The 14591-nt window shown below is 36.8% G+C and overlaps 2 protein-coding genes across 4 annotated transcripts in view; both read left to right on the plus strand.

Moving 5' to 3' along the window:
• Positions 1-4689: 4689 nt before the first annotated feature.
• uts2r5 (urotensin-2 receptor 5) lies at positions 4690-6999 on the plus strand. Its single transcript, XM_055191184.2, has one exon. The coding sequence runs from the start codon at positions 5115-5117 to the stop codon at positions 6222-6224; it is 1110 nt and encodes a 369-aa protein (XP_055047159.2). The 5' UTR covers positions 4690-5114; the 3' UTR covers positions 6225-6999.
• Positions 7000-10973: 3974 nt separating this feature from the next.
• rnf216 (ring finger protein 216) overlaps positions 10974-14591 on the plus strand; it is a 28407-nt gene continuing 24789 nt past the window's right edge. Inside the window, exons 1-4 of one of the 3 annotated variants that reach the window (XM_055191197.2) lie at positions 10974-11103; positions 11946-12088; positions 12201-12328; positions 13961-14551. In XM_055191197.2, the coding sequence (XP_055047172.2) occupies positions 12022-12088; positions 12201-12328; positions 13961-14551 (786 nt within the window). In that variant the 5' untranslated portion in view covers positions 10974-11103; positions 11946-12021. Of the gene's footprint in view, positions 11104-11241; positions 11574-11945; positions 12089-12200; positions 12329-13960; positions 14552-14591 lie in introns of those variants that run through there. The other 2 variants (XM_073857067.1, XM_055191206.2) reach the window with 2 other exon arrangements.

Genomic DNA, 14591 nt, shown 5'->3' on the forward strand with positions numbered 1-14591 from the left:
AACTGACACAAAGACATTAATTAGTATCAGCTGACATACAACAATGTAGGAACGGTCCTCTTTCAAGACGCTTGTAAACACTGGGGCGGAGTTTCGCGTTCGTCTTCTGTGACCTCTTGACGTCATGACGTATTGCGTGGGGTCAGCTGGCGCATCACGACCGAATCTACATGATGAGAAGTTGTGCTTTAAAAGTGGATATTTGTTATTTTTATTATCAAAAATGACAATCGTTTTGCTAGATAAGACCCTTATGCCTCGTTTGGGATTGTTTATGGTCCTTTGAAACTGCGTTGAAAAAAACTGTTAAGTGTTGAGTTAAGTATTAAATGTTGGGCTCTATTAAAGTCCATTAAAATTAGAAAAATCCTGCAATGTTTTCCTCAAAAAACTTAATTTCTTCTCGACTGAACAAAGAAAGACATCAACATTTTGGATGACATGGTGGTGAGTAAATTATCTGGATTTTTCTTTTAAGAAAATGGACTAATCCTTTAAATTAAACGACATATTTTCGACCAACAATTAAACCAGACATAAACTGTACCACACATTTTGTTGAGCTCAGATTGCGCTTAAAAATAATTTCTTCTATTGACAGCATCTGCAAGTAACTTCTTCAGGAAGGATAATATTAAAGGAAAACACCACAGTTTTTTATAGTTTACTATGTTTTTATCTTAACTTAGATTAATTAATATATACTTTGCTATGTTTTTCAATGCGTGCACTTTTAGTCTTTGTACAGCGCTTCTTGAATATGTTAGCATTTAGCCTAGCCTCATTCATTCCTATGGTTCCAAACAAAAGTTTTGTGCCACCATACTTACTCGTGTAACTACTCATGTAACAGTCTTTAAATAGGGAAAACATGGAAGTGTTTGGTGGTCTAAGTTCATCTCTTTGGATCCTAAGGAATGAATGGGGCTAGGCTAAATGCTAACACATTCACAATGCGCTGTACAAAGATTAAGTGCACGCATTGAGAAAAGATGGGGATGTATTGGTTTGTCTGGGTTGAGGTAGGAACATAGTAAAATATTGAAGGGCAGTGGTGTTTTCCTTTAAAGACATGGGGTTGTGAATGTCCAGTAGTAGATTGCCCGTGAAAACGTTGCAGTATTTTGGCTTCACATGCTGTCTTTATTAATAAAGCCTGTGTTACACTTACTGTCACACTTAATATCGAGCAGCAGAATTTAATTTTAACAGTTATTCATTAATTCCTAGGTGTAAATTTGTTTTCCTTCACCTGGTAGACTAATTGAAATAATAACTTAGTTATTGCATGGAAAACCGATTTATGTGGTATATGGAAAATCTCAGGCAGTAAACCTTGTGTTTGGGTAAATGCCTGTGAGGGTTTCTGCTCAGTGACAGCAGAAAATGAGACAGGGACTCGTCTGTTTGTTTTTCTTTAACATAGTTTCAGCAAAAAGTATCATACAATATCCTAATCCAAATAGTTTGATTTCATTTCTTAATTTTGGTTGGTTTTTTTGTTTATTTTTCGTCTGCTAGCTGGCATCAGTAGGAATAAGATGACTTGTCACAGTGCCAGCGCTATGAAGGACATAGAAGGTGAATTATGGAGAATATGTCAGCCACTGCAATCTAATCAATACAGTACAGAACTAAATAAACAAAAAACAAGATGCATGGTGTACACAAATAATGTGTCATTCTGGATGAAAGCAAAACTTTTGAAAAAACGCACGTAAATGAATAGGTACATTTACCTGTAGCTGTTTGGTTGCTTTCTTCTGAGATTAGAAATTAAATAACTCTCACCCTCCTCCATTTAAGCAGAACCATGTCTTTTATCTTTAACGTATGCTTCTGTTTCAATTGAAGACACTGAGGCTTTCAGGATGGTTTCTTTGAAATACTGTCAGTACTGGAAAAGTGGTGAAACACGAGCACAAATGGACTCAGGGAGCAGAGAGTTTGTTGCCTAATGAAATGTTCTGCATTTGAAAAGATCCCAAGCTTTTACGGTACATTAAAGCTTCTTTCAACCCCGCACAAAGCCGTATTTCTGTTTCGCCAGAAAAATATGTCAGTCATATTTCCATTCCACATGCACTTACTGAGAACGTGTAAACAGCACACATATTGAAAAACAAGATGTGAATAGATGGATGTAATCATTTTTCTGAGCCTTGATGACAGGCGTTTTATCCAGACATGAGATCCGAAGTGCGCAGATGTTGACTGCTGATGATTTTCAGCATTATATGACTGATCTGTTTCCTGCTGATATCATTTTGTATGGACATGAACTCAGGTGGTCAGCCCTCCAGGAAAATGGTTATTGGACAGAAATGACAGCTCTTCATTCAGCAATCACTCAACAGTGACGGTGTCAAGCTGTTCCTGAGCACTGAGTGAGAAACATTTAAACGAGAGTTAAGGCCAATAGGTTTCCCTTTCTCCTGGTACTAATTCATTTCACCGTTCTTAAAGTTAGTCTTATTTAGATCAATAAATAAATCTGATTCACTGCAAGTTGTTTACTCATTAGTTAAATTGTGAATATCTAAGATATAGGGCAATAAATTAAGATTTATATATCTTATTAAGTCTCATGATTTATAAAGGTTTTCCCATCAAATAATTATATCAAATAATGATAAGATCATGGTAAAAATCGTTTTTCTTAGAGTGCACCTATTTCATTGATAAAAAAACTATGTTATTTTGTGTATTTGGTATAATACAATGTGTTCATTATGGTTCAAAAAACACATTATTGTCCACATACCGTACATTTTTGTAGCTTCAGATTTCACTCTCTTCCTGAAACGCACTGATTTTGTACAAAACTCATCGATTTGAAAAGCTCTGAGTCCCTGATTGGCCAGCTAATCTGTAGATTGTGATTGGCCTGAATACCTCTGATGTCAGAAATGTGACGCTCCTTACCATGTTTGAAAGATTTGCTCACAATGCAATGCTAACAGGAGTTAACATACAGGCCGTGAGTCTGAAACGTGAGGAATTATGATAATGTCGGTCTTTACTACATCACCAATCCCAGGAAGTAAACTGTTGCCTACAATACCTTAGTTAAGGTAATAAAATATTTTAATATTGAAAATGAGTAGACTATTCCTTTAACTGACTAATAAATTGTGACGTTATTACGATTAATTGTCTGTTTTATTGCTTTGACATTTAATTCTTATAAATTTTTTGTTTGTTCATGAAATAATTTTTTATACAAATATATATTTAAAAAAACGGAAAAATTTTTATACGAAATAAACACAATAAAATGTCTGAAAAATAATCTGATAGGAGACATCTGATACGTCCCATTTATACAGGCGCTGCAGCTCCCCCTTGTGTTTTTAAAGAGATGTGCAATCATTGCGGTGATCTGAAATCAATCATGAGGTCAAACAATAGCAATGAGATGATTATTTAATCATTGCGACAGCCCTAGTACTAATACACACTTACACACCAAAGGAAATGTAAAATCATGCATCGGATGATAGGTGCTCTTTAATGTTTAACGTCCATAAACATGAATTTTAATACAGCAGGTTCAGCTGTCCATTCTACATATGGGACTGCAAATTTACATTAACAAAACTAGATTTTTTTAATAGATTTAGACTTGCACACTGAAAAAAATATTCTTTCAATTTACTCAAATTTTTTAAGGTAAGTGGTTGCAATCAATTTATTTAAGCTACATTTAAAAAAATTAGAAAAAATTATAATGTAGCTTAAATAAATTGTTTGCGACCACTTACCTTAAAAAAATTAGTAAATTGAATGAATCATTTTTTTCAGTGACATGTATCTTAAAAATAGTATTTAGATATTGTTGTGTCTCAGATATACACACACTAAAAGTGGTTCACTTGCTTATAATCATGGGGAACTATTTTTAGTGGCAAACAGCCCCTAGAAACTGTGTAGCACCCGGTGGCAGCCGGTGACTTCTTTTTCGAGGGAGCTTGATGCGAAGCTCATCACAACATGTATGTAGCCCGCCATGTGTGTGGCTCGTCGTGTCAAAATATGTGTTCGGCGCGTTACGAGGTCTTGTCAAAATAAGTGCCTGCTGCACACGCATCTAAAGGGTTTATGATAAAAGAGATGCTCACGTTTGCCAGATACTCACTTATTCTCATGTGTAGTCAGAGTTTACTGTTAAGGGAGTGTCTTGCCAGTTTTTTGTGAACTTGAGCGTCTCTTTTATCATTAACCCTTTCGACGCATGTGCAGCAGGCATGTTTTTTGACAAGACGCATGATGCACATGGTTCACATGACGCAAGCAACATATATTTTAAAATGACGAGCAACACACATGACACACATATTTTGGATTTGCGCCCCTTAAAATAGAAGTCATCACTTGTAGCACGTGTAGAATCTTACTGTAAGTGGTGCTATATATATTCATGAATTAGGACCACTTATGGTTCTACAGTGGTGCTAGGTGCTCTGTAGTGCTACAAATGGTTCCCCTATGATTAAATTTTTTATGTGTGCAAAGTGAACAATAAAACACTACTTTTAAGTATTAATAAATTAAACTGTAATTACGGTAAAACCATCGCAAAATATCTTGATCAAGGTTGTGCTCTGTCATAATTCTTCCTTTTATTAAATTTGACTTGAATAAGAAGCATGTTAAACATGTTGCTGGTTCTTTAAACAAAAAAGTATTGACGCATTCGTTTAGATACCCAGATGCCCAGTGCGCATCCAAAGGCTGTTGCGCACTGCTTAGTTGTTCTATATTTGGTGAAGGACGCACTAGACCAGAGTCCGCTCCCACCCTCCACATAACAGCTGATGTGGGACAATGACAATATTGCTGGACTCACTCCATTAAGTATTTGTAAGTTTTACGCGAAGATGGTGAGGACGCGGTACAGAGTTAAGTGCGTTCTGCGCATTTTACGCATTTCTTATTTATGTATATATATAACTGCTAAAACAATTTAAGCTTTTAGTGCGTTAAAATATATTAACTTGTTGAATACCAATTAGGATTTTTAAATACTTTTTTTTTGAGATACCAACTTGTTCCGACATAAAGAATTTGTTCATCTCGAAATGGACTCTTTTCACTGCTGAAGGGTTTTTGAAATGGGGACAATTGATCCACTTGCAGTAAGACTGGAGAATCAGGTGAATATATCCGCCTTTGCCAACATATCAGCACCAACACCAGGACTTTCCGATGCGCCTCTCTCCTCCTACGACACATTAATCACATCCATCCTCGGTACAGTTTTGACTGTCATGTGTTTAATCGGCGTTATTGGAAACGTTTACACACTTGTCATCATGAACATCTCAGTCCGGGTAACGGGATCGATGTACGTCTACATTGTGAACTTGGCACTCGCAGATCTCCTGTACCTCTCCACCATACCTTTCGTGGTCTGCACGTATTTTGTGAAGGACTGGTACTTCGGCAACATCGGCTGTCGTGTTCTGTTCAGCCTGGATTTCCTCACCATGCACGCCAGCATCTTCATCCTGACCATCATGAGCACGGAGAGATATCTGTCTGTGGTGAAACCTCTGGACACTTTCGGTCGCTCCAGGCGCTACAGACGCGCGGTCACCTGTCTGGTGTGGCTCGTGTCTTTCATATTGGCTCTGCCGACCATGATCATGATCGACCTCAAGAGACACGTGCATAACGGCGTGGAGAAACGCATGTGCCACCCGACCTGGCAGATCACGGCGTACAAGGTGTATTTGACTGTCCTGTTCAACACCTGCATCCTGGCACCTGGATTCATCATCGGTTACCTCTATCTGAAGTTAGCCAAAACCTATTGGGTATCACAAACGTCTGCATTCTCATCCAGGGAAATGAATAAATGTCCCAAGCAAAAGGTGCTATATATGATACTTGGCATAGTTCTTACCTATTGGGCATGCTTTTTACCCTTCTGGTTGTGGCAGTTACTCAGTATTTATTATTTTAGGCTTGGTGGGCTGTCCAGCAGTACAGTGGTGTATGTCAACTTTGTTGTGACTTGTTTGGCATACAGTAACAGCTGTATCAATCCTTTCTTGTACACTTTGTTGACAAGGAATTATCAGGAATATGTGAAAGACAGGCAGAAGAGCAACATGCCATTTAAGAGAAGATTCAGGGAGTCATCTCAAAGGTCAGTGTCGTCTGGGTCTGGGAGTCAACAGTTGACTAATACGCAGCACAATGGCAAATTTGATTCGTAAAGCAACCTTTGACATTTGTATAAGTACATGGCAATCTCCTTTTTTTCCAATTGCGTAATTTATTAGACAGATATATAATTAAAAGACCATATATCTATACATATATCTTAACAATCCATAATTACAGGCATAATAATAAATGTTAATATTTTGCACTATTTGCTCTTTATGTTTTGCTTCCAGTGGTATGTTCTTTAGATTTTATTATTATTATGGCTTTGTATATTAGTAAAAAGTGTCTTGGTTCTTGAAATTTCAAAAACGTATGTTCAAAAGGAACATAAAAGTATTAAGGGTCATTTAAAAGCTCTGTTTTTTTGTAAAATGTGTGCAATAACAGAGAGCCTTGTATTCCATATTTATTATGTTTAATGTAAAGCTTGCATTAAGTGTTAAATATCATTACTGAAAACATATACTGTATATAAACTAGCTGTGCCGACCGACGTATATCATGTGTTAATATAAATATACCATGCATAATTATATAGCTACTTTTTTATTTTCTTTTAAAGCAATGATACCTTGTATATTGGATATTTTGTACATGTTTATGCATATTTATCTTGTTTTTGTACATAAAATATACAGAAGCTTACTTTACTTTGATTTTTAAAGTATTTTCTTTGTTTTATTTTTTATTATCCATCTCCTTGTTTACAATGGGTAACAAAAATCTCTATATAAACTTTCTCTGAAAAGTTTTATTTTTTCCAGCAGATTATGCCATTTACCCCATCATGGAAATAAAATAAATGATGCATGGTTAAGAATTTCCATAGTGTCCTGTGAATGAGACATATACTATTCAAGGTCTGTCTGTTACTTCCGAGTTAAAGTTAAGTGCTAAGCAATGAGCCGTTAAAGCGTTTCCAGCAATTAATACATGCTCACGCTACCGAACAAACAAATGCTTATAGTTGCTGCAAGCATTTACCTAGTGCTGCTTTCCATAAACACCTCACTAAACTGTTAAGGACATTCATGCACCCTTAACAAGCCGTTCTCCTGAATTATATAAATGGTTAAGTGATACTGAAGACAAATATTAAGCAGATTTTACATACACACACAACACTGAGATGTTTAGAAAAATTGACAATCCATATATTTATCTTCTTGGTCAGTCATTCTTCAGCATGCTCCGAAGAGGATTTCAACGCAATTGAAGTAGTAATTTCTGTACGGATGCTGTGACTTTTTGGAGGCAAGAATAAGTTTGTTTTGGTTTATGCTTATCATTTATAAATGATTACATTTATATTTAGAACTGTCCCTACACGAATGAATGTGTTAAAAACAACACATTAGTGTTGATTCTGGGACAACACACCAAATGTTTTGTCCCAGAATCCACTCATCTCTGTGTTATTATTAAAACAACACATTTTGTGTTACTTTTAACACAACTTGTGTTTCATTTTAACAAAAAATGACACATAATGTGTTAAAAGCTTAATGCACAAAGATGTGTAAAAAATTACCACTAAGAGTGTAACACTGGCTTTCAGTAACATTATAATGGATTTATAAAGTATTATTACTAGTTTATAAATCACTCCAACGGATTACTCAGATCATTCAAGTCAGCATTTAGCTATTATACCACCCGTAGCTGGAATCAGCTTCCAGAAGAGATCAGCTGTACTTTATTTGAAAGCTGCAATTATTGAATAATCACTGTGCTGCTTTACACTTACTGCACTTTTATCCAGTTATTTTTATTTCTGTTTTAAATTCTTATGTATTTTAGTTGTTATTGTGATTTTAAATCTCTTTTATTTTTTCTCTTAGATATCATTTCTTTCTTTGAATTAATACCTCTGTGTATGAAATGTACTATAAATAAACATGCCTTTCCTTGCCTTGCCTAGCGCTCACTAGGGTGGTACACAATTTCAAAAGTATACCTGTCCACCTAAAAAGTTCATACTAGTATCTGAAAGGTACCACAAAAATACATATTGTTATTAAATGTATATATATCTGTACCTAAATGGTACAACATATTAGAACAATTTTTACTGCCCCAGTGATAGCTTTGGAACAATTTTTTTATCATTATTTCTGACAGTGTACATATGAAACATTTCACAGTTGATGTCACAATAAATAATATCTAGGAGGAACTTTTTATGAGATATTAAGGAAACAGTTCATGTAATAATCAAATCTCGTGAACAGATTTTTACGGGTTTCCTTAGACTATTCATTGCAGACTGCAGTTTTGGACACCGTGCTTTGCTTTGGTCACAATGTACTCTTAACATAATAAGCCAAGTAATCGAATTTCCAAGGAACATTTCTGAAGCATTGCAAGGAAGATTTTTTTTGTAACATGCACAACCAGATATAATGTGACCTACCTCAAATATGAAAGACCACCACCAACCACATTAAATACAACAAAACCATGTGGAGGGTCTTCATTTTGATGGGTGATCTTGTGTAAATTTCATTAACATTCTTGCTTGAGTAGTTCCCATCTGTAAGCTAACCGAAACAGAACAAAATGAGTGTTTACTGTTTTAGTGCAAAGATATAATTTCATTACACTGAAAGTTTAATATACTTTCCTGCGATGAGTCTAACTACTGGGTGAAACCATGTGAAATATTATTTTTGTCTGACTTGAAGAAATAGCTGAAATGTTTGTAGTAATTCATATAAATCGGCAGGATAATACTTTATTATACTAAACAAGGCTGGGTTAATTTTTGACCCATAATGGATAAATCTTGGACAGAACACATGCTGGGTTAAAAGTGACCCAATGTTGGGTTGTTATTATACAACCATGGGTTATAGTAACCCAGCAGTTGGGTTAAAACAACCCAGCATTGGGTCAATTTTAACCCAGCAGTGTGTTTTGTCCAATATTTACCTAACATGACTTAAAAATAACCCAGCCATTTTTAGTCTATTTGGCACATGAGGTTAGACCCACATATTTGACATTATTCCTTTAGATAGAGAAGTTAATTTCTTCATCATTTCATATAATCACCTTTTGCAAGAGTGCCTATAGCATCCTTAAGGAGTCAGTGCATTACTGTCCACTCTTCCCATACTTTTTTCCATTTTCACCAAATGAAGTTAAGGATGGCCATTTAGTTTGACTTGGATCTGTGCCACTTAGAATAAAGACTTACTTTGTTACAGATTCTAATAGGCAATTACTTTCTTCAGGGTTCCCACACATTAGTTAACTTCAAATTCAAGGCCTTTCAAGGACTTTCCAGGTCCAATACCCTCAAATTCAAGGACTAAATGTCAACATTTCAAGTGAGAGCAAGGTTACATTGTGTTACCTTTTAAGATACATTGTTACAGTTTCCTTTTGAGGGAACTCACGCTGCATCACTGCGGTGACACTTTGGGGACACCTCCAGGGGTAAGTGCGTCTGAATGTGTATATCAAATTCAACCAATTGTGAGGCTTAACAACAAAGACAGGGTGAAGCGGGAGCCAGGAAGTATATCGCTATCTGAAATATTGCCAAAGACGGCGTTATAGGGACGTAGAAAGAGTTACATACGTGACCCGAGACGTTTTCATTTGTCAAACACAACTATGAAAAAAAGCATTTTGGTATGAATCAACATTCGCATACAGAAGATATAAGCATTTAAAGCAAACAGTTTACCACGTGTGCTTAAAAAGTCTATAGAAATTTTATGATACTATCCTTCACTACACAGGGAATAATATGGATTTATATTCGAGCACTTTCAATGACCTGTATCTATGTATATATTTTCAAAAACTTCCCAGGACCTTGATTTTTTCCCCAGATTCACAAACTTTCAAGGATTTCAAGAACCCGTGGGAACCCTGTTTCTTAGTATTTGGACAGGTTTTCACCAAAAGCTTTGGTTAGTGTATGAGACCAAGCCAAATAAAACCAGTATTTCCCAACCAGGGGTTCATGGGCCCAAATGAACTTCCAAGGGGGCATCAAAATTACTTTAAGGGGTGGTTTCCCGGACAGGGTATAGATTAATCCAGGACTAGGCCTTAGTTATTTTAGGACATTTAGGTAATTTTTACAAACATACCAAACAAAAACAATACTGGTGTGCATCTTGAGAAAAAACAATAGGATTGATATATGTTAAGATATGTCAGTGCAAGCTCAAACATGAATTTTAGTCTGGGACTAAGATAAACCCTATCCAGGAGCCCCCCCCCACCCCAAAATAATTTAAAATACACAAAACAACAAAAATCCAGCTATTTATTTATTCATTCATCAAATACACATATTTTAGTTAGGCCAAGCTCTAGTGTTTATTGGGCAGACATTTTGACTTGGGGAGCCTTCGAATTTGTTTTGGAAAATTGGGGGGTCTTGAAGTCAAAACGGCTCTAAAAGGCTAATTTCAGATATTCTAACCGTCGGCATGATGTTGACCAAATAACAACTAGCTGTGAGGTATTTCCATTAACAAACCTACATAGCCGACTTACATTAGTTTAAAGTCAGCTTAAAGACTGGCTGTCTAGTGACAAAAAAGCTAAACATCTGACTGTACACTATAAACAAGGAAACAACATGTCCCCCAAATATTCTGAAAAGTAGGCATTTCGAGGATTTATTACGATTTATTATAATATTTTTCAGTCTTAAAAGAAGTCGAAACTCACCAAATCTTGAACGTAGTATGAGATTAAATTTGAATAACAGAGTCCTCTAGTGGACACACATAATTTTGTCAAGAATCAAGCGACATGGGAGAACTACAACTCCCGAGAGCCTTAGCGCTCCGCACACATTACGACGCGTTTGCGTCTGACGTCACATACTGGCTTGTTTTGGCCGTTTGTTTCGATATCCGGCGATCAAAAGCTGTCGATGCTGGCCGTTGTGACTAAGAGGTAGGTGTAATCCATTAAACAGTCTTCATCAGCTGTAGTCTGTTTTAGTGGTTATACATAATCGGCATTAAGTTGCGACGAAACGCCGTAAAATCAGTCTTGTTTAAGTCATGTCAGCTGGTACGGAGGGTTAACGCCAAAGAGCTAGCGGAGCATGGCTAGGGGACTTTAGCAAGTCCAGATTTGTTTGTTTGTTTCGTTTTGCTTTATAATCTCGTTCTTTAGCGATGTTCACACGAACAACCCTAACAAAATAACAAAGAAAGCGATTGTTTACAACGTCAACAATGTTTTCTGGCACTGTGCTGTACGAGATCTGACTGGCACACATGTGCATTAAAAGGCTGTGTTTCAAATCTAGTGTTCTGCCTTACGTGGTAGTATGTTTCAAACGTTAGATTTGGGAAAATAATGCTTATTTGTGCATCATACAATGTCTTCTTGAGTGACAGCACTTATTTTTAAGAAAGGTGCGCTGATTATTTAAGTATATAAACTCTTTTAACTCTTTGATTTGTTTGTCAACTCATGAGTTGATCATCATTCGTGAGGTTATGCAAGTCCACCACTCTTATCTGTCCGACAAGGCTGATTTAAAATCTTCATGTTTGAAAACTACACCAATTCCTCTAATAGGAAATCGTATAGGAGTGTACCTTAACTTTACTAGTACAGCACTGCGCTAGCAAGCAACACAAACAATATGGGTTATTCAATCCCACACAAGAGTGCCTGCCAAGGCAGAAGAAACAGATCTATGTCAGATTTGGTCTTGCAAACTTTTTAAATGGTTTGTAATTGTGATACCTACACTTGTGTGAATATTGTGTATTTAATTTCAGAGTCGTGTGTGTGCATGGGTGTTTGTATGTGGAAGAGTGAGAGAAGGTGGAAACCTCAGGGAGTCTGTGTCTTATCATGGCAGACGGGTCCAGCGATGATGATGTCATCCACCTGGCTAGTTTCAACACCCATCGCAGTAAAGGTTGTAAAAGCCCATGTGCTGTTTATATTCTTCTGTATCAGCCTCTTTCATAAACATTTTTATTACCATTATTCGTGTTCTGGACAACCTGACTGTTTTTGTGTTTTGTCAGGTAAGAGAAATAGGAAGAGGACATACATAACCATATCGTCTGATTCTGAAGATGAACCAGTCCGATTCGTACCAAACCCCCCTGTTGTGGTAAAGGATGATGAGGATGAGGACGTCAGCATCTTAGAGGTAACTGGCTTTTAAAACTGTTGGTTACAGTTGCCCTGAGAAGTATTTGGATAGAGGTACTAACGGTTAAGTTCCAAACTTTTTTTTTTGACCTCGAAGGGCACTTTGGGAGGGGTGCCATACAAAGGGTCATCCTTTATAAGGAGAAAGGAATGAGGTTTTGTGTTACTCCCTTCACCAAGTGTATTTCAAATGAGTAAATTATGACTCCCCATGCTCTTCTCCCTTCATAGTTCCCAGTTCAAGGGCTCTGTCCTTCAGTGTGAGAAAGGAGATGCTCACTTCTATCTTAAATTTATGTTTTACCTAAAGAATTTTTTTTTTTCAAAACCTTTAAGAGGCGCTTTTCCATACAGGACTCAAGCCTTGTCCTAAACTAAAATGCATGTTTGAGCTGTCTTAACTTAAAATACCTTGCAATGACATATCTTTAAATATCAGTGACATTGTTTTGTCTCAAGACACACACCAGTAATGTTTTTTTGTGAGGTTCGTTTGTAAAATCTACTTATATTTCCTAAATCCTTGCTTAAGCCCTGTTCATACTGTTATTGTTTTTCAAGAGGATGTCTGTAAAAAGATATTTGCATTAGGGTTGCATAACGATTAATCGCGATTAATCTATTGCAGAATAAAGGTTTTTGTTTAAATCATATATTTGTGTGAACTGTGTATAATAATTATGTAAATATAAATATGCACACATGTATAATTTTAAGAAAAATATATATTTATATATTAAGTATTTATGTTTATATATAATATAAATTATTTGTTGTTATTTGTTGGAATCTGAAAAAAAATGACAAGAACTACAACTGTTTGAAGTTGACAGACTAAGGAAAGTCAGTTTTGAGAAAAAGTTAAAGGTTTTTGAGGGTTCAAAAACAAATCACCGTATCCATACCTTAAAATCACTGGTAAAACACATTTTTAGCACACACAGAGTCAAAAATAATACTATAGACCGTTTCATCGGACGCACGTGATACACGTCTGGGTCCGAACCTTACTTCTGGTTTCGTTTTTTTTGATGGTCTGACTAGTTGCTAAACTGATCTCTTGAACAAATGCCTCGTCGAAAATAACAAATGTATTGGTTTCCTATGTAATCTGTGTGTTGTTTTTTTACTTGTTATATAAATAAACTACTTTTAAAGAACTTTGTTGTTATTTATTCTTAGCGGAGTTTACCAGAAGTTACGTGCAGCCGCTTGTTTATGTTGTTACTGCTGAAACGGTCTATAGGAAAAGTATATGTTGAACTTTTTTTCTTTCTTTTATTGTTTGATTGACATCGAGACGGCTTTTATAAACAAAGAGATCTGTATTTAAAGTAGGCAATTTTTTCTGGAATTTTAACACGGGTGGTCGAAGAAAACTTTGACATTCTGGATTTGGACAGATATAAAATCACTGATTCCCTCGTCTAAATAATAAAAAATACCTTACTTTCCCATGAGAGACAATTACCATCCAAATAGGGCTTTAGTCTAAACCCTGTCCGGGAAACCACGCCTAAACGTCTTATATTGTAAGAATTGCATATTGCATGTTAGGCACTGCACAGTTTTTTTTACAATCGGTTCCTGTAGCAATACTAACCGTTCCCTCTCTTCTAATCTGACACAGCCCTCACCTCATCGCGAATTGATCCGGCCTGCTGCAAAGTGGGGCGCGAGCACCTACCCCACCCAGGCGTCCGGATCCGACAGACATCCTACCACTGCACACGACCACCATCCTTCTACAGCCGCTGCACATCCTACATTAGGAAACCAAGCCATAGGTGTCTTAACCACGGACCTGAATTCTTTACCCTCAACATCTAGAGAATATGCCTTGCACAGACCTCCATTGCCTGTTAGAAACTCACTGTCCCATCAAACGGCACCCTCATCCAGCACTCACTCGGATCATCAGGCCAATTCTGTCATAACTCCACCCACCACCGAATCAGGTCAAACGAACTCGGCCCACAGAATTAATGTAATAATTCGGGAGAGAACCGAGAAGCACACGGACAGGCCTCCGACGCCACAGGGCACTCTGCTAGTGGAGATCAGACCAAAAGAAGAGCCACGGGAGTCTGTGGCTCCCATTACTCCTGCACGTTTCATCGCACCGAATGATAATGAAAGACCTGGACCGTCAGTGCCCAGAGAGCCTCCGGTATATCAGGCTCCTGACCAGACGCCTATCAATGTCCTCGTGAAAGGAGTGGTGAGTCTTATCATCACCTCATTTGAAGTCATAGTAACCA

The sequence above is a fragment of the Misgurnus anguillicaudatus genome, chromosome 19 (genome assembly GCF_027580225.2).
Source record: "Misgurnus anguillicaudatus chromosome 19, ASM2758022v2, whole genome shotgun sequence".
Lineage (NCBI taxonomy): Eukaryota > Metazoa > Chordata > Actinopteri > Cypriniformes > Cobitidae > Misgurnus > Misgurnus anguillicaudatus.

Excerpts from the sequence above, each read along its gene's own strand:
- uts2r5 (XM_055191184.2), top strand. The coding sequence starts at position 5,115 with ATGGGGACAATTGATCCACTTGCAGTAAGACTGGAGAATCAGGTGAAT.